Source organism: Hypanus sabinus, chromosome 4 (assembly GCF_030144855.1).
Source record: "Hypanus sabinus isolate sHypSab1 chromosome 4, sHypSab1.hap1, whole genome shotgun sequence".
Classification (NCBI taxonomy): Eukaryota; Metazoa; Chordata; class Chondrichthyes; order Myliobatiformes; family Dasyatidae; genus Hypanus; species Hypanus sabinus.
Genome location: NC_082709.1, coordinates 99570268 through 99591313, shown reverse-complemented (window position 1 = coordinate 99591313; position 21046 = coordinate 99570268). Strand labels below are relative to the sequence as shown.

The following is a 21046-nucleotide window of genomic DNA, read 5'->3' as shown; positions in this document are numbered from 1 at the left end:
CCTCGGTAGGAAGAGTGTGTAATGGGAGGTGTGAGCCTCGGCAGGAAGAGTGTGTAATGGGAGGTGTGAGCCTCGGTAGGAAGAGTGTGTAATGGGAGATGTGAGCCTCGGTAGGAGGTAACATCTCAGCATGAGCCTGTCTTGTGGACAGAGGCTCAAGACCTGAACAAGCTTTTCTGCACCATTCCAGGAGCAGGCACAAAGATACAGAAGGATCTGAGAACTACTGCAGACAAGAAGGAGGGTAAGGTGTGGGACTGTGTCTGAGAGACAGAAATCTCCCACCGTCCAACATCAGCAAAGATCGAGCAATTCCTTTGATTGTGCATTTCAGTAGGTTGAGCAGCATCTTGGGCAAAAGGAATTAGGTCAAAACCCTATAGATGTTCCATCTGCAGTCTCTTGTGTCTTCTTAGGTTGTGCTGTTGCCTGTACCTCAAAGTGAAGCTTAATGTGAAACTGTTGTAGTGGTGCTGTGCACAGATACTGTGAAAGGTGTGTGTGTGTGTGTGTGTAGGGTGATCTGCTGATCTGACTGTACCCATGCCCTCCCCCGGTAAAGATACCTGGTATTCTCATGAGGCCTCTCTCCTGTTCCAGTACTGCTCAGATGCTAGTCTGCTGGCACTGCTGAGATCACGTTGCCAAGAGGTGCAAGCCAGCTTTGGAAAAACCAATTGCTGTATTTCTCTTCTCTCCTCTCCCTCCCTCTCGCCTCCCATGTGCCCTCAGGTTACTTCCTCCACCCTGTAACTGAATTAACTTAAATACTGCCCCTAACTGCAACACCAAAAGAAATGGGATTTAAAGCGTAGAGTATCTGAACATTATTATTGAGTAAGAATATCATAAGTAATTACCTTCCATTCATTTTCATTTGACACTGGACCCTTGTTTCAATGACTTTGTGAATTTGAGATGAAATTAGTGAGGTAAATGATTTGGCCCTGAGCAATGTGTCTGAGTATAACTTGTCAGCTGCCCTTCCTGCCACTCTCACTGGAATTCTAAAAACATTCCCTCGCCGGACATTGCAGATCAGAGTACCACATTTGTGGGAACAGCTGAAAAAATAAATGTGGAGGTTGAAAATAAACTCGAGCTTTCATGTAGTTGGCTTGGAGTAAAAATCTACAAAAGGTTGGTCTGAAACCCATCTGCATCATGTGAGAATTTCTTCAGATCCAGATCCTCCAGCATTGAAATCTGCAAAATCGCAGGCTCTACCCTTCCCAGTATTTGGTGGCACATTTCCAGCAAATCTTGTGTATCTAAAATTCCTTGGTCCTGTACATCACTCGGGAGATGTCAACGTTAGGCTTGCTGCTTCAGCGACAGTAAGGTACTCCATGTTCACCGACTGAGTACCACAACCTCGCTGGAAACAAGTCTGGTGTTTGTCCTCGTTTGTGTGGAGTTGGAGAGACTTGGGTTAACATCTCAGATGAGCCACCCTGGCTCTGGAACATGTCTGCAATCACCATGAAGGCTCAGCAGCTCCTCTACTGTCTAAGAAGCTCCAAGAGATTTGGCATGTCCCGAACTCTCTAACAAACTGCTGGAAGTATTCTGATTGGTTTCATCATAGCCTGGTTTGACAATTCCAATGCACAAAAACACAAGAGGCTGCGGAGATTGATCTGTCATGGGCAGAAGCTTCCTCACCATTACAGGAAGCGCTGCCATCTACCATCAAGGATCTCCACTGGGTCATGTATCCTTCTCGCTGTTACCGTCATGCAGGAGCTATTGAAGTTTGAACTGCTCCACACCTCCGGGTTCAAGGGTTGCTGCTATCCAACAAACATCAGCGTCATGAACCAATCTGCATGACCCTACGCTGCTTCAGCTGGAGCAGCTAACAGCTTGTCTGAAACTCTTCTTACTTGTTAAGTTAATGTCTTGTTCTTGCATCATCTTTTATACTTTCATTTCTCACTGCCTAATATAATTTTATCAAATAGTATTATGTTCTACAAATTATATTTCTGTCCTGATGAAGGGTCTCAGTCCAAAACGTCGACAGTGCTTCTCCCTATTGATGCTGCCTGGCCTGCTGTGTTCCACCAGCATTTTGTGTGTGTTGTTGTTTGAATTTCCAGCATCTGCAGATTTCCTCGTGTTTGCTACAAATTATATTCTCTGTTTTGTCTAAACCTATATGCCTGTGGTGCAACTGGAAGCAAGCTTTTCATTGCCCTGTGACCACACTGTGCTTGACTTTACTCTGAGTTGTAAGATGGCCTCAGGATCCTGCGTGTGTGTAGTTGCGAGTCAGCTCCACCTGCTCCCCTGTGTGATGTGTGAAGGCTGGCATGGGGGTGAATCAGCTCCTCTTGCCCCCCCACATGATGTGTGAAGCCTGGCATGGGGGTGAATCAGCTCCTCCTGCACCCCAGCATGATGTGTGAAGCCTGGCATGGGGGTGAATCAGCCCCTCCTGCCCCCCCACATGATGTGTGAAGGCTGGCATGGGGGTGAATCAGCTCCACCTGCTCCCCTGTGTGATGTGTGAAGGCTGGCATGGGGGTGAATCAGCTCCACCTGCTCCCCCACATGAGGTGTGAAGGCTGGCATGGGGGTGAATCAGCTCCTCCTGTCCCCCCACATGATGTGTGAAGCCTGGCATGGGGGTGAATCAGCTCCTCCTGCCCCCCCACATGATGTGTGAAGGCTGGCATGGGGGTGAATCAGCTCCACCTGCTCCCCCACATGAGGTGTGAAGGCTGGCATGGGGGTGAATCAGCTCCTCCTGCCCCCCCACATGATGTGTGAAGGCTGGCATGGGGGTGAATCAGCTCCTCCTGTCCCCCCACGTGATGTGTGAAGGCTGGCATGGGGGTGAATCAGCTCCTCTTGCCCCCCCACATGATGTGTGAAGGCTGGCATGGGGGTGAATCAGCTCCTCTTGCCTCCCCACGTGATGTGTGAAGGCTGGCATGGGGGTGAATCAGCTCCTCCTGTCCCCCCACGTGATGTGTGAAGGCTGGCATGGGGGTGAATCAGCTCCTCCTGCCCCCCCCCACATGATGTGTGAAGCCTGGCATGGGGGTGAATCAGCTCCTCCTGCCCCCCCACATGATGTGTGAAGGCTGGCATGGGGGTGAATCAGCTCCTCCTGCCCCCCCCCACATGATGTGTGAAGGCTGGCATGGGGGTGAATCAGCTCCTCCACTCCCGAGTGATGTGTGAAGGCTGGCATGGGGGTGAATCAGCTCCTCCTGCCCCCCCCACATGATGTGTGAAGGCTGGCATGGAGGTGAATCAGCTCCTCCTGCCCCCCCCCCACGTGATGTGTGAAGGCTGGCATGGGGTTGAATCAGCTCCTCTTGCCCCCCCCCCCCACGTGATGTGTGAAGGCTGGCATGGGGGTGAATCAGCTCCTCCACTCCCGAGTGATGTGTGAAGGCTGGCATGGGGGTGAATCAGCTCCTCCACTCCCGAGTGATGTGTGAAGGCTGGCATGGGGGTGAATCAGCTCCTCCTGCCCCCCCCACATGATGTGTGAAGGCTGGCATGGGGGTGAATCAGCTCCTCTTGCCCCCCCCCCACGTGATGTGTGAAGGCTGGCATGGGGGTGAATCAGCTCCTCCTGCCCCCCCCACGTGATGTGTGAAGCCTGGCATGGGGGTGAATCAGCTCTTCCACTCCCGAGTGATGTGTGAAGGCTGGCATGGGGGTGAATCAGCTCCTCCTGCCCCCCCCCACATGATGTGTGAAGGCTGGCATGGGGGTGAATCAGCTCCTCTTGCCCCCCCCCACATGATGTGTGAAGGCTGGCATGGGGGTGAATCAGCTCCTCTTGCCCCCCCACGTGATGTGTGAAGGCTGGCATGGGGGTGAATCAGCTCCTCCTGCCCCCCCCCACATGATGTGTGAAGGCTGGCATGGGGGTGAATCAGCTCCTCCTGTCCCCCCACGTGATGTGTGAAGGCTGGCATGGAGGTGAATCAGCTCCTCCACTCCCGAGTGATGTGTGAAGGCTGGCATGGGGTTGAATCAGCTCCTCTTGCCCCCCCCACGTGATGTGTGAAGGCTGGCATGGAGGTGAATCAGCTCCTCCACTCCCGAGTGATGTGTGAAGGCTGGCATGGGGGTGAATCAGCTCCTCCTGCCCCCCCCACGTGATGTGTGAAGGCTGGCATGGGGGTGAATCAGCTCCTCCTGTCCCCCCACATGATGTGTGAAGGCTGGCATGAGGGTGAAATGATGGATTTGAGCTGATACCTGACGAGCTTGTTTACCCACAGGATGGTGAACAGACAGATACTGATGTGAAACGATACGAGGACCTGGAGTTTCAGCAGCTGGAGCAGGAGAGTAGACTTGAGGAGGAGAAGGAAATGCTGTGCAAACAGCTGCTGAGTGAGATGACCGAGTACCAGAGGAGCATTGTCACCAGGGAGGTGAGTGCTGCGGGGCCAGTGAGATTCTTTCCATGGAGGCGGGACAGAGTAAAATCACGTTAATAATCCCATTATTGATCCGAAGGGCAACGCGACTCTGGATCAGCACATTGGAATTGTGCCTGTCCCAGGGTTTATTCATAATTCGTCCACAAAGTTTGTGAAGTAGATAGTGTGGTAAAGAAGACACATGGCATGCTGGGGCATTGAATATAAGAGTCGGGAAGCTGTATTAAACGTTGGCTAGGTTGCACTTGGAGTTGTAAGTGTGGTTCCGGTCACTTTGTTTTAGAAAGGAAGTGAGGGCTTTGGAAAAGGAGTAGAGAGGTTTACCAAGATGCTGCCTGGTTCGAAGGGTGTGAGCCATAAAGACAGATCGAGCAAATTCCTCTGGAGCGTTGGCAGCTGAGTGCAAACCTGACAGAAGTTTATAAAATTATGAAGCCTAGATAGGGTAGATAGTCAGAAACTTTCCCCAAGGTAGAAATGTAAAATGCTGAAGAAAATGAGTTTAAAGCAGGAAGTTTAAAGGGGATGTACAGGATGTCTTTTTTTAATGAAGAATGGGGGGTGCTTGAGAAGGGCTGCCAGGGTGGCAGTGTGACAGCGCTCAGAGCAAGTATGGAAGTAATGTGCAAGATCAGAGAAAGATGCGAAACGCAGGGAATGAAGGGGTATTGATCGTCGGTAGGCAGAAGAGATCTTGTTCCAGCATCGTGAGCCCGTTTCTATGCTGGATCTGTTCTAAGCTTCTATGTTGGCCCATTCTCCCATGCTTTTACCCCAAACAGGCCACATGTTTTGTGAGAATTGATCTAATTCCCAGAAAGCACAGAATACATTAGCAGGTCAAGTACCTTGCCTCTTTCTCACCAGCCTCATTCAAGCCCTAAGGGTACGTGTTTCATGCTCCCAATAATCCGCATCTGAGACAGCACTACAAAAGCCCTAATGCAGGACCTCGACTCCTCCTCTGCTGCCACTACGTCACCTGCCCCACTGAGTTCAGCTTGGTTTTTTCTCCAGGTTATTACATCTGCAGCTTCTTGTGTCTCTACAAATGTCGCTGAAAGTATGGTTTTCTAATAGAGGATAGAACAGTACAGCAGGAACAGGCCTGTTTGTCCATGATGTTATGCCCAACTAATTAAACTAATCCCATCTGCCTGCACATGATCGGCTGTATATTCACGTGCCCACATAACAGCCTTTAAAGCCCTACATTTATCAGCCTCTACCACCATGCCTGGCGGTGCATTCCATGTATGGAGCACACTCACCTGAACATCTCCTTTGACTTTCCCCATTCTCACCATAATTACATGCCCTCTAGTATTAGATATTTTGATCCTGAGGAAGTAATACTAGCTGGGTAGTCTAGCCAGCGCTTGGGCCCTCAGAGACTCCATCTTCCTCTCACCCCACCACCCCATTCCTTCCTATCACTACTAACCCTCTTCCTCCCTCCGATCCCAGCTCTCATCCATCACCATCCCATCTTTCCCTTTCTGAGGAAGAATGTTTAGTTCTCAGGAAGGGCCTTACCTTTATCCCACTGCACCCACACCTCAGTGAGTTCCGCGCCCACCGCGACGCTCTCTTCTTCTACCGCCTCGGTCTCTGAGCCTATTTCTTTGGCAAGGACTCCCCACCACACATCAATGACCCCCATCTCCCTGCACTCTCTCAACTACCTGTGCTATCCTCTCCCCCCCCCCCCCCGTTACTTATAAAAAGGCCATCCCCTTCTCTCAATTCCTCCATCTCCACCGCATCTGCTCTCAGGATGAAGCTTTTCATTCCAGAATGAAGGAGATGTCCTCCATCAAAGAAAGGGGCTTCCCTTCCTCCACCATCAATGCTGCTCTCAACTGTATCTCCTTCATTTTGCACATTGGCTCTTTCCCCATCCTCCAGCCACCCCACCAGGGATAGGATTCCTCTCGTCCTCACCTACCACCCCACCAGGGATAGGGTTCCTCTCGTCCTCACCTACCACCCCACCAGGGATAGGATTCCTCGTCCTCACCTACCACCCCACCGGGGATAGGGTTCCTCTTGTCCTCACCTACCACCCCACCAGGGATAGGATTCCTCATCCTCACCTACCACCCCACCAGTGATAGGGTTCCTCTCGTCCTCACCTACCACCCCACCAGTGATAGGGTTCCTCTCGTCCTCACCCACCACCCCACCAGTGATAGGATTCCTCTTGTCCTCACCCACCACCCCACCAGGGATAGGATTCCTCTCGTCCTCACCTACCACCCCACCGGGGATAGGGTTCCTCTTGTCCTCACCTACCACCCCACCAGGGATAGGATTCCTCATTCTCACCTACCACCCCACCGGGGATAGGGTTCCTCTTGTCCTCACCTACCACCCCACCAGGGATAGGGTTCCTCTTGTCCTCACCTACCACCCCACCAGTGATAGGGTTCCTCTCGTCCTCACCCACCACCCCACCAGTGATAGGGTTCCTCTTGTCCTCACCCACCACCCCACCAGGGATAGGATTCCTCTCGTCCTCACCTACCACCCCACCGGGGATAGGGTTCCTCTTGTCCTCACCTACCACCCCACCAGGGATAGGATTCCTCATTCTCACCTACCACCCCACCAGGGATAGGGTTCCTCTCGTCCTCACCTACCACCCCACCGGGGATAGGGTTCCTCTCGTCCTCACCTACCACCCCACCAGTGATAGGGTTCCTCTCGTCCTCACCCACCACCCCACCAGTGATAGGATTCCTCATTCTCACCTACCACCCCACCAGCGATAGGATTCCTCTTGTCCTCACCCACCACCCCACCAGGGATAGGATTCCTCTCGTCCTCACCCACCACCCCACCAGGGATAGGATTCCTCATCCTCACCCACCACCCCACCAGTGATAGGGTTCCTCATCCTCACCTACCACCCCACCAGGGATAGGGTTCCTCTTGTCCTCACCTACCACCCCACCAGGGATAGGATTCCTCATCCTCACCTACCACCCCACCAGGGATAGGATTCCTCTTCTCCTCACCCACCACCCCACCAGGGATAGGGTTCCTCTTGTCCTCACCCACCACCCCACCAGGGATAGGGTTCCTCATTCTCACCTACCACCCCACCAGGGATAGGGTTCCTCATTCTCACCTACCACCCCACCAGGGATAGGGTTCCTCATCCTCACCCACCACCCCACCAGGGATAGGGTTCCTCTCGTCCTCACCCACCACCCCACCAGTGATAGGGTTCCTCTTGTCCTCACCCACCACCCCACCAGGGATAGGGTTCCTCTTGTCCTCACCCACCACCCCACCAGGGATAGGGTTCCTCTTGTCCTCACCTACCACCCCACCAGGGATAGGATTCCTCATCCTCACCGACCACCCCACCAGGGATAGGGTTCCTCATCCTCACCTACCACCCCACCAGGGATAGGGTTCCTCATTCTCACCTACCACCCCACCAGGGATAGGATTCCTCATCCTCACCGACCACCCCACCAGGGATAGGATTCCTCATCCTCACCTACCACCCCACCAGGGATAGGGTTCCTCTTGTCCTCACCTACCACCCCACCAGGGATAGGATTCCTCTTCTCCTCACCTACCACCCCACCAGGGATAGGGTTCCTCATTCTCACCTACCACCCCACCAGGGATAGGGTTCCTCATTCTCACCTACCACCCCACCAGGGATAGGATTCCTCATCCTCACCCACCACCCCACCAGGGATAGGGTTCCTCATTCTCACCTACCACCCCACCAGGGATAGGGTTCCTCTCGTCCTCACCTACCACCCCACCGGGGATAGGGTTCCTCTCGTCCTCACCTACCACCCCACCAGGGATAGGATTCCTCTCGTCCTCACCCACCACCCCACCAGGGATAGGATTCCTCATCCTCACCTACCACCCCACCAGGGATAGGATTCCTCATCCTCACCTACCACCCCACCAGGGATAGGATTCCTCTTCTCCTCACCCACCACCCCACCAGGGATAGGATTCCTCATCCTCACCCACCACCCCACCAGGGATAGGATTCCTCTTGTCCTCACCTACCACCCCACCAGGGATAGGGTTCCTCATTCTCACCTACCACCCCACCAGGGATAGGGTTCCTCATCCTCACCCACCACCCCACCAGGGATAGGGTTCCTCTCGTCCTCACCCACCACCCCACCAGTGATAGGGTTCCTCTTGTCCTCACCCACCACCCCACCAGGGATAGGATTCCTCTTGTCCTCACCTACCACCCCACCAGGGATAGGATTCCTCTTGTCCTCACCCACCACCCCACCAGTGATAGGGTTCCTCTCGTCCTCACCCACCACCCCACCAGGGATAGGGTTCCTCATCCTCACCCACCACCCCACCAGGGATAGGGTTCCTCTCGTCCTCACCCACCACCCCACCAGTGATAGGGTTCCTCTTGTCCTCACCTACCACCCCACCAGGGATAGGATTCCTCTTGTCTTCACCCACCACCCCACCAGGGATAGGGTTCCTCATCCTCACCTACCACCCCACCAGGGATAGGATTCCTCTCGTCCTCACCCACCACCCCACCAGGGATAGGATTCCTCTTGTCTTCACCCACCACCCCACCAGGGATAGGGTTCCTCATCCTCACCTACCACCCCACCAGGGATAGGATTCCTCTCGTCCTCACCCACCACCCCACCAGGGATAGGATTCCTCTTGTCCTCACCTACCACCCCACCAGTGATAGGGTTCCTCTCGTCCTCACCTACCACCCCACCAGTGATAGGGTTCCTCTCGTCCTCACCCACCACCCCACCAGTGATAGGGTTCCTCTTGTCCTCACCCACCACCCCACCAGGGATAGGATTCCTCTCGTCCTCACCTACCACCCCACCGGGGATAGGGTTCCTCTTGTCCTCACCTACCACCCCACCAGGGATAGGATTCCTCATTCTCACCTACCACCCCACCGGGGATAGGGTTCCTCTTGTCCTCACCTACCACCCCACCAGGGATAGGGTTCCTCTTGTCCTCACCTACCACCCCACCAGTGATAGGGTTCCTCTCGTCCTCACCCACCACCCCACCAGTGATAGGGTTCCTCTTGTCCTCACCCACCACCCCACCAGGGATAGGATTCCTCATTCTCACCTACCACCCCACCGGGGATAGGGTTCCTCTTGTCCTCACCTACCACCCCACCAGGGATAGGGTTCCTCTTGTCCTCACCTACCACCCCACCAGTGATAGGGTTCCTCTCGTCCTCACCCACCACCCCACCAGTGATAGGGTTCCTCTTGTCCTCACCCACCACCCCACCAGGGATAGGATTCCTCTCGTCCTCACCTACCACCCCACCGGGGATAGGGTTCCTCTTGTCCTCACCTACCACCCCACCAGGGATAGGATTCCTCATTCTCACCTACCACCTCACCAGGGATAGGATTCCTCTCGTCCTCACCTACCACCCCACCAGGGATAGGATTCCTCATTCTCACCTACCACCCCACCAGGGATAGGGTTCCTCTCGTCCTCACCTACCACCCCACCGGGGATAGGGTTCCTCTCGTCCTCACCTACCACCCCACCAGGGATAGGATTCCTCATCCTCACCTACCACCCCACCAGGGATAGGATTCCTCTCGTCCTCACCCACCACCCCACCAGGGATAGGATTCCTCATCCTCACCTACCACCCCACCAGGGATAGGGTTCCTCTTGTCCTCACCTACCACCCCACCAGGGATAGGATTCCTCATCCTCACCTACCACCCCACCAGGGATAGGATTCCTCATCCTCACCTACCACCCCACCAGGGATAGGATTCCTCTTCTCCTCACCCACCACCCCACCAGGGATAGGATTCCTCATCCTCACCTACCACCCCACCAGGGATAGGATTCCTCTTCTCCTCACCCACCACCCCACCAGGGATAGGATTCCTCATCCTCACCTACCACCCCACCAGGGATAGGATTCCTCATCCTCACCCACCACCCCACCAGGGATAGGATTCCTCTTGTCCTCACCTACCACCCCACCAGGGATAGGGTTCCTCATTCTCACCTACCACCCCACCAGGGATAGGGTTCCTCATTCTCACCTACCACCCCACCAGGGATAGGGTTCCTCATCCTCACCCACCACCCCACCAGGGATAGGGTTCCTCTTGTCCTCACCTACCACCCCACCAGGGATAGGGTTCCTCTTGTCCTCACCCACCACCCCACCAGGGATAGGGTTCCTCTCGTCCTCACCCACCACCCCACCAGGGATAGGGTTCCTCTTGTCCTCACCTACCACCCCACCAGGGATAGGATTCCTCATCCTCACCGACCACCCCACCAGGGATAGGATTCCTCATCCTCACCTACCACCCCACCAGGGATAGGGTTCCTCATTCTCACCTACCACCCCACCAGGGATAGGATTCCTCATCCTCACCGACCACCCCACCAGGGATAGGATTCCTCATCCTCACCTACCACCCCACCAGGGATAGGGTTCCTCTTGTCCTCACCTACCACCCCACCAGGGATAGGATTCCTCTTCTCCTCACCTACCACCCCACCAGGGATAGGGTTCCTCATTCTCACCTACCACCCCACCAGGGATAGGGTTCCTCATTCTCACCTACCACCCCACCAGGGATAGGATTCCTCATCCTCACCCACCACCCCACCAGGGATAGGGTTCCTCATTCTCACCTACCACCCCACCAGGGATAGGGTTCCTCATTCTCACCTACCACCACACCAGGGATAGGGTTCCTCTCGTCCTCACCCACCACCCCACCAGTGATAGGGTTCCTCTTGTCCTCACCCACCACCCCACCAGGGATAGGGTTCCTCTTGTCCTCACCCACCACCCCACCAGTGATAGGGTTCCTCATCCTCACCTACCACCCCACCAGGGATAGGATTCCTCATCCTCACCTACCACCCCACCAGGGATAGGATTCCTCTTGTCCTCACCTACCACCCCACCAGGGATAGGATTCCTCATCCTCACCTACCACCCCACCAGGGATAGGATTCCTCTTGTCCTCACCCACCACCCCACCAGTGATAGGGTTCCTCTCGTCCTCACCCACCACCCCACCAGGGATAGGGTTCCTCATCCTCACCCACCACCCCACCAGGGATAGGGTTCCTCTCGTCCTCACCCACCACCCCACCAGTGATAGGATTCCTCTCGTCCTCACCTACCACCCCACCAGGGATAGGATTCCTCATCCTCACCCACCACCCCACCAGGGATAGGGTTCCTCTCGTCCTCACCCACCACCCCACCGGGGATAGGGTTCCTCTTGTCCTCACCTACCACCCCACCAGGGATAGGGTTCCTCATCCTCACCTACCACCCCACCAGGGATAGGATTCCTCTCGTCCTCACCTACCACCCCACCAGGGATAGGATTCCTCATCCTCACCTACCACCCCACCAGGGATAGGATTCCTCATACTCACCTACCACCCCACCAGGGATAGGATTCCTCTTGTCCTCACCTACCACCCCACCAGGGATAGGGTTCCTCTTGTCCTCACCTACCACCCCACCAGTGATAGGGTTCCTCTCGTCCTCATCCACCACCCCACCAGTGATAGGGTTCCTCTTGTCCTCACCCACCACCCCACCAGGGATAGGATTCCTCTCGTCCTCACCTACCACCCCACCGGGGATAGGGTTCCTCTTGTCCTCACCTACCACCCCACCAGGGATAGGATTCCTCATCCTCACCTACCACCCCACCAGGGATAGGATTCCTCATCCTCACCTACCACCCCACCAGGGATAGGATTCCTCATCCTCACCTACCACCCCACCAGGGATAGGATTCCTCATCCTCACCTACCACCCCACCAGGGATAGGATTCCTCATCCACACCTACCACCCCACCAGGGATAGGATTCCTCATCCTCACCTACCACCCCACCAGGGATAGGATTCCTCATCCTCACCTACCACCCCACCAGGGATAGGATTCCTCATTCTCACCTACCACCTCACCAGGGATAGGATTCCTCTCGTCCTCACCTACCACCCCACCAGGGATAGGATTCCTCATTCTCACCTACCACCCCACCAGGGATAGGGTTCCTCTCGTCCTCACCTACCACCCCACCGGGGATAGGGTTCCTCTTGTCCTCACCTACCACCCCACCAGGGATAGGATTCCTCATTCTCACCTACCACCTCACCAGGGATAGGATTCCTCTCGTCCTCACCTACCACCCCACCAGGGATAGGATTCCTCATTCTCACCTACCACCCCACCAGGGATAGGGTTCCTCTCGTCCTCACCTACCACCCCACCAGGGATAGGGTTCCTCTCGTCCTCACCTACCACCCCACCAGGGATAGGATTCCTCTTGTCCTCACCTACCACCCCACCAGGGATAGGATTCCTCTTGTCCTCACCTACCACCCCACCAGGGATAGGATTCCTCTCGTCCTCACCCACCACCCCACCAGGGATAGGATTCCTCATCCTCACCCACCACCCCACCAGTGATAGGGTTCCTCATCCTCACCTACCACCCCACCAGGGATAGGGTTCCTCTTGTCCTCACCTACCACCCCACCAGGGATAGGATTCCTCATCCTCACCTACCACCCCACCAGGGATAGGATTCCTCTCGTCCTCACCTACCACCCCACCAGGGATAGGATTCCTCTTCTCCTCACCCACCACCCCACCAGGGATAGGATTCCTCATCCTCACCCACCACCCCACCAGGGATAGGATTCCTCTTGTCCTCACCTACCACCCCACCAGGGATAGGGTTCCTCATTCTCACCTACCACCCCACCAGGGATAGGGTTCCTCATTCTCACCTACCACCCCACCAGGGATAGGGTTCCTCATCCTCACCCACCACCCCACCAGGGATAGGGTTCCTCTCGTCCTCACCCACCACCCCACCAGTGATAGGGTTCCTCTTGTCCTCACCCACCACCCCACCAGGGATAGGATTCCTCATCCTCACCGACCACCCCACCAGGGATAGGATTCCTCATCCTCACCTACCACCCCACCAGGGATAGGGTTCCTCATTCTCACCTACCACCCCACCAGGGATAGGATTCCTCATCCTCACCGACCACCCCACCAGGGATAGGATTCCTCATCCTCACCTACCACCCCACCAGGGATAGGGTTCCTCTTGTCCTCACCTACCACCCCACCAGGGATAGGATTCCTCTTCTCCTCACCTACCACCCCACCAGGGATAGGGTTCCTCATTCTCACCTACCACCCCACCAGGGATAGGATTCCTCATCCTCACCCACCACCCCACCAGGGATAGGGTTCCTCATTCTCACCTACCACCCCACCAGGGATAGGGTTCCTCATTCTCACCTACCACCCCACCAGGGATAGGGTTCCTCTCGTCCTCACCCACCACCCCACCAGTGATAGGGTTCCTCTTGTCCTCACCCACCACTCCACCAGGGATAGGGTTCCTCTTGTCCTCACCCACCACCCCACCAGTGATAGGGTTCCTCATCCTCACCTACCACCCCACCAGGGATAGGGTTCCTCTTGTCCTCACCTACCACCCCACCAGGGATAGGATTCCTCATCCTCACCTACCACCCCACCAGGGATAGGATTCCTCTTCTCCTCACCCACCACCCCACCAGGGATAGGATTCCTCATCCTCACCCACCACCCCACCAGGGATAGGATTCCTCTTGTCCTCACCTACCACCCCACCAGGGATAGGGTTCCTCATTCTCACCTACCACCCCACCAGGGATAGGGTTCCTCATTCTCACCTACCACCCCACCAGGGATAGGGTTCCTCATCCTCACCCACCACCCCACCAGGGATAGGGTTCCTCTCGTCCTCACCCACCACCCCACCAGTGATAGGGTTCCTCTTGTCCTCACCCACCACCCCACCAGGGATAGGGTTCCTCTTGTCCTCACCCACCACCCCACCAGGGATAGGGTTCCTCTTGTCCTCACCCACCACCCCACCAGTGATAGGGTTCCTCATCCTCACCTACCACCCCACCAGGGATAGGATTCCTCATCCTCACCTACCACCCCACCAGGGATAGGATTCCTCTTGTCCTCACCTACCACCCCACCAGGGATAGGATTCCTCATCCTCACCTACCACCCCACCAGGGATAGGATTCCTCTTGTCCTCACCCACCACCCCACCAGTGATAGGGTTCCTCTCGTCCTCACCCACCACCCCACCAGGGATAGGGTTCCTCATCCTCACCCACCACCCCACCAGGGATAGGGTTCCTCTCGTCCTCACCCACCACCCCACCAGTGATAGGATTCCTCTCGTCCTCACCTACCACCCCACCAGGGATAGGATTCCTCATCCTCACCCACCACCCCACCAGGGATAGGGTTCCTCTCGTCCTCACCCACCACCCCACCGGGGATAGGGTTCCTCTTGTCCTCACCTACCACCCCACCAGGGATAGGGTTCCTCATCCTCACCTACCACCCCACCAGGGATAGGATTCCTCTCGTCCTCACCTACCACCCCACCAGGGATAGGATTCCTCATCCTCACCTACCACCCCACCAGGGATAGGATTCCTCATACTCACCTACCACCCCACCAGGGATAGGATTCCTCTTGTCCTCACCTACCACCCCACCAGGGATAGGGTTCCTCTTGTCCTCACCTACCACCCCACCAGTGATAGGGTTCCTCTCGTCCTCATCCACCACCCCACCAGTGATAGGGTTCCTCTTGTCCTCACCCACCACCCCACCAGGGATAGGATTCCTCTCGTCCTCACCTACCACCCCACCGGGGATAGGGTTCCTCTTGTCCTCACCTACCACCCCACCAGGGATAGGATTCCTCATTCTCACCTACCACCTCACCAGGGATAGGATTCCTCTCGTCCTCACCTACCACCCCACCAGGGATAGGATTCCTCATTCTCACCTACCACCCCACCAGGGATAGGGTTCCTCTCGTCCTCACCTACCACCCCACCGGGGATAGGGTTCCTCTTGTCCTCACCTACCACCCCACCAGGGATAGGATTCCTCATTCTCACCTACCACCTCACCAGGGATAGGATTCCTCTCGTCCTCACCTACCACCCCACCAGGGATAGGATTCCTCATTCTCACCTACCACCCCACCAGGGATAGGGTTCCTCTCGTCCTCACCTACCACCCCACCAGGGATAGGGTTCCTCTCGTCCTCACCTACCACCCCACCAGGGATAGGATTCCTCTTGTCCTCACCTACCACCCCACCAGGGATAGGATTCCTCTTGTCCTCACCTACCACCCCACCAGGGATAGGATTCCTCTCGTCCTCACCCACCACCCCACCAGGGATAGGATTCCTCATCCTCACCCACCACCCCACCAGTGATAGGGTTCCTCATCCTCACCTACCACCCCACCAGGGATAGGGTTCCTCTTGTCCTCACCTACCACCCCACCAGGGATAGGATTCCTCATCCTCACCTACCACCCCACCAGGGATAGGATTCCTCTCGTCCTCACCTACCACCCCACCAGGGATAGGATTCCTCTTCTCCTCACCCACCACCCCACCAGGGATAGGATTCCTCATCCTCACCCACCACCCCACCAGGGATAGGATTCCTCTTGTCCTCACCTACCACCCCACCAGGGATAGGGTTCCTCATTCTCACCTACCACCCCACCAGGGATAGGGTTCCTCATTCTCACCTACCACCCCACCAGGGATAGGGTTCCTCATCCTCACCCACCACCCCACCAGGGATAGGGTTCCTCTCGTCCTCACCCACCACCCCATCAGTGATAGGGTTCCTCTTGTCCTCACCCACCACCCCACCAGGGATAGGATTCCTCATCCTCACCGACCACCCCACCAGGGATAGGATTCCTCATCCTCACCTACCACCCCACCAGGGATAGGGTTCCTCATTCTCACCTACCACCCCACCAGGGATAGGATTCCTCATCCTCACCGACCACCCCACCAGGGATAGGATTCCTCATCCTCACCTACCACCCCACCAGGGATAGGGTTCCTCTTGTCCTCACCTACCACCCCACCAGGGATAGGATTCCTCTTCTCCTCACCTACCACCCCACCAGGGATAGGGTTCCTCATTCTCACCTACCACCCCACCAGGGATAGGATTCCTCATCCTCACCCACCACCCCACCAGGGATAGGGTTCCTCATTCTCACCTACCACCCCACCAGGGATAGGGTTCCTCATTCTCACCTACCACCCCACCAGGGATAGGGTTCCTCTCGTCCTCACCCACCACCCCACCAGTGATAGGGTTCCTCTTGTCCTCACCCACCACTCCACCAGGGATAGGGTTCCTCTTGTCCTCACCCACCACCCCACCAGTGATAGGGTTCCTCATCCTCACCTACCACCCCACCAGGGATAGGGTTCCTCTTGTCCTCACCTACCACCCCACCAGGGATAGGATTCCTCATCCTCACCTACCACCCCACCAGGGATAGGATTCCTCTTCTCCTCACCCACCACCCCACCAGGGATAGGATTCCTCATCCTCACCCACCACCCCACCAGGGATAGGATTCCTCTTGTCCTCACCTACCACCCCACCAGGGATAGGGTTCCTCATTCTCACCTACCACCCCACCAGGGATAGGGTTCCTCATTCTCACCTACCACCCCACCAGGGATAGGGTTCCTCATCCTCACCCACCACCCCACCAGGGATAGGGTTCCTCTCGTCCTCACCCACCACCCCACCAGTGATAGGGTTCCTCTTGTCCTCACCCACCACCCCACCAGGGATAGGGTTCCTCTTGTCCTCACCTACCACCCCACCAGGGATAGGGTTCCTCATCCTCACCTACCACCCCACCAGGGATAGGATTCCTCTTGTCCTCACCTACCACCCCACCAGGGATAGGATTCCTCATCCTCACCGACCACCCCACCAGGGATAGGATTCCTCATCCTCACCTACCACCCCACCAGGGATAGGGTTCCTCATTCTCACCTACCACCCCACCAGAGATAGGATTCCTCATCCACACCTACCACCCAACCAGGGATAGGATTCCTCATCCTCACCTACCACCCCACCAGGGATAGGGTTCCTCTTGTCCTCACCTACCACCCCACCAGGGATAGGGTTCCTCTTGTCCTCACCTACCACCCCACCAGTGATAGGGTTCCTCTCGTCCTCACCCACCACCCCACCAGTGATAGGGTTCCTCTTGTCCTCACCCACCACCCCACCAGTGATAGGGTTCCTCATTCTCACCTACCACCCCACCAGGGATAGGATTCCTCATCCACACCTACCACCCCACCAGGGATAGGGTTCCTCATTCTCACCTACCACCCCACCAGGGATAGGATTCCTCATCCACACCTACCACCCAACCAGGGATAGGATTCCTCATCCTCACCGACCACCCCACCAGGGATAGGATTCCTCATCCTCACCTACCACCCCACCAGGGATAGGGTTCCTCATCCTCACCTACCACCCAACCAGGGATAGGATTCCTCATCCTCACCTACCACCCCACCAGGGATAGGGTTCCTCTTGTCCTCACCTACCACCCCACCAGGGATAGGATTCCTCTTCTCCTCACCTACCACCCCACCAGGGATAGGGTTCCTCATTCTCACCTACCACCCCACCAGGGATAGGGTTCCTCATTCTCACCTACCACCCCACCAGGGATAGGGTTCCTCATTCTCACCTACCAACCCACCAGGGATAGGGTTCCTCTCGTCCTCACCCACCACCCCACCAGTGATAGGGTTCCTCTTGTCCTCACCCACCACCCCACCAGGGATAGGGTTCCTCTTGTCCTCACCCACCACCCCACCAGTGATAGGGTTCCTCATCCTCACCTACCACCCCACCAGGGATAGGATTCCTCTTGTCCTCACCTACCACCCCACCAGGGATAGGATTCCTCATCCTCACCTACCACCCCACCAGGGATAGGATTCCTCTTGTCCTCACCCACCACCCCACCAGGGATAGGATTCCTCTTGTCCTCACCTACCACCCCACCAGGGATAGGATTCCTCTCGTCCTCACCCACCACCCCACCAGGGATAGGATTCCTCATCCTCACCTACCACCCCACCAGGGATAGGATTCCTCTTGTCCTCACCTACCACCCCACCAGGGATAGGGTTCCTCATCCTCACCCACCACCCCACCAGGGATAGGGTTCCTCTCGTCCTCACCCACCACCCCACCAGGGATAGGATTCCTCTCGTCCTCACCTACCACCCCACCAGGGATAGGATTCCTCTCGTCCTCACCTACCACCCCACCAGGGATAGGATTCCTCATTCTCACCTACCACCCCACCAGGGATAGGATTCCTCTTGTCCTCACCTACCACCCCACCAGGGATAGGATTCCTCTCGTCCTCACCTACCACCCCACCAGGGATAGGGTTCCTCTCGTCCTCACCTACCACCCCACCAGGGATAGGATTCCTCTCGTCCTCACCTACCACCCCACCAGGGATAGGGTTCCTCTTGTCCTCACCCACCACCCCACCAGGGATAGGATTCCTCATCCTCACCTACCACCCCACCAGGGATAGGGTTCCTCTCGTCCTCACCCACCACCCCACCAGGGATAGGGTTCCTCTCGTCCTCACCCACCACCCCACCAGGGATAGGATTCCTCATTCTCACCTACCACCCACCAGGGATAGGGTTCCTCTCGTCCTCACCTACCACCCCACCAGGGATAGGATTCCTCTTGTCCTCACCTACCACCCCACCAGGGATAGGATTCCTCATACTCACCTACCACCCCACCAGGGATAGGAATCCCCTTGTCCTCACCTACCACCCCACCAGGGATAGGATTCCTCTCGTCCTCACCCACCACCCCACCAGGGATAGGATTCCTCTTCTCCTCAGCTACCACCCCACCAGGGATAGGGTTCCTCTCGTCCTCACCTACCACCCCACCAGGGATAGGGTTCCTCATCCTCACCTACCACCCCACCAGGGATAGGGTTCCTCTCGTCCTCACCTACCACCCCACCAGGGATAGGGTTCCTCTTGTCCTCACCTACCACCCCACCAGGGATAGGGTTCCTCTCGTCCTCACCTACCACCCCACCAGGGATAGGATTCCTCTTGTCCTCACCTACCACCCCACCAGGGATAGGATTCCTCTCGTCCTCACCTACCACCCCACCAGGGATAGGGTTCCTCTTGTCCTCACCTACCACCCCACCAGGGATAGGAATCCCCTTGTCCTCACCTACCACCCCACCAGGGATAGGATTCCTCATTCTCAGCTACCACCCCACCGGGGATAGGATTCCTCATCCTCACCCACCACCCCACCAGGGATAGGGTTCCTCTCGTCCTCACCCACCACCCCACCAGGGATAGGATTCCTCATTCTCACCTACCACCCCACCAGGGATAGGGTTCCTCTTGTCCTCACCTACCACCCCACCAGGGATAGGATTCCTCATACTCACCTACCACCCCACCAGGGATAGGAATCCCCTTGTCCTCACCTACCACCCCACCAGGGATAGGAATCCCCTTGTCCTCACCTACCACCCCACCGGGGATAGGGTTCCTCTTGTCCTCACCTACCACCCCACCAGGGATAGGGTTCCTCGTCCTCACCCACCACCCCACCAGGGATAGGGTTCCTCTCGTCCTCACCTACCACCCCACCAGGGATAGGGTTCCTCATCCTCACCCACCACCCCACCAGGGATAGGATTCCTCATCCTCACCTACCACCCCACCAGGGATAGGATTCCTCTTGTCCTCACCGACCACCCCACCAGGGATAGGATTCCTCTTGTCCTCACCTACCACCCCACCAGGGATAGGATTCCTCATTCTCACCTACCACCCCACCAGGGATAGGATTCCTCATTCTCACCTACCACCCCACCAGGGATAGGATTCCTCATCCTCACCCACCACCCCACCAGGGATGGGGTTCCTCTCGTCCTCACCTACCACCCCACCAGGGATAGGGTTCCTCTCGTCCTCACCTACCACCCCACCAGGGATAGGATTCCTCTTGTCCTCACCTACCACCCCACCAGGGATAGGATTCCTCTCGTCCTCACCTACCACCCCACCAGTGATAGGGTTCCTCTTGTCCTCACCTACCACCCCACCAGGGATAGGGTTCCTCTCGTCCTCACCTACCACCCCACCAGGGATAGGATTCCTCTTGTCCTCACCTACCACCCCACCAGGGATAGGATTCCTCATCCTCACCTACCACCCCACCAGGGATGGGGTTCCTCTCGTCCTCACCTACCACCCCACCAGGGATAGGATTCCTCATCCTCACCTACCACCCCACCAGGGATAGGATTCCTCATCCTCACCTACCACCCCACCAGGGATAGGATTCCTCATCCTCACCTACCACCCCACCAGGGATAGGATTCCTCTTGTCCTCACCTACCACCCCACCAGGGATAGGATTCCTCTTGTCCTCACCTACCACCCCACCAGGGATAGGATTCCTCTTGTCCTCACCTACCACCCCACCAGGGATAGGATTCCTCTTGTCCTCACCTACCACCCCACCAGGGATAGGATTCCTCTTGTCCTCACCTACCACCCCACCAGGGATAGGATTCCTCATCCTCACCTACCACCCCACCAGGGATAGGATTCCTCTCGTCCTCACCTACCACCC

At 56.4% G+C, this 21046-nt stretch overlaps 1 protein-coding gene across 3 annotated transcripts in view; it reads left to right on the top strand.

Annotated features, from left to right (window-relative positions):
* Positions 1 to 21046, top strand: part of LOC132393023 (pleckstrin homology-like domain family B member 2) — a 414321-nt gene that overhangs the window by 174730 nt on the left and 218545 nt on the right. For all 3 annotated transcript variants that reach the window (XM_059967716.1, XM_059967715.1, XM_059967717.1), the window contains one exon: positions 4251 to 4406. In XM_059967716.1, the coding sequence (XP_059823699.1) occupies positions 4251 to 4406 (156 nt within the window). The remainder of the gene's footprint in view (positions 1 to 4250; positions 4407 to 21046) is intronic.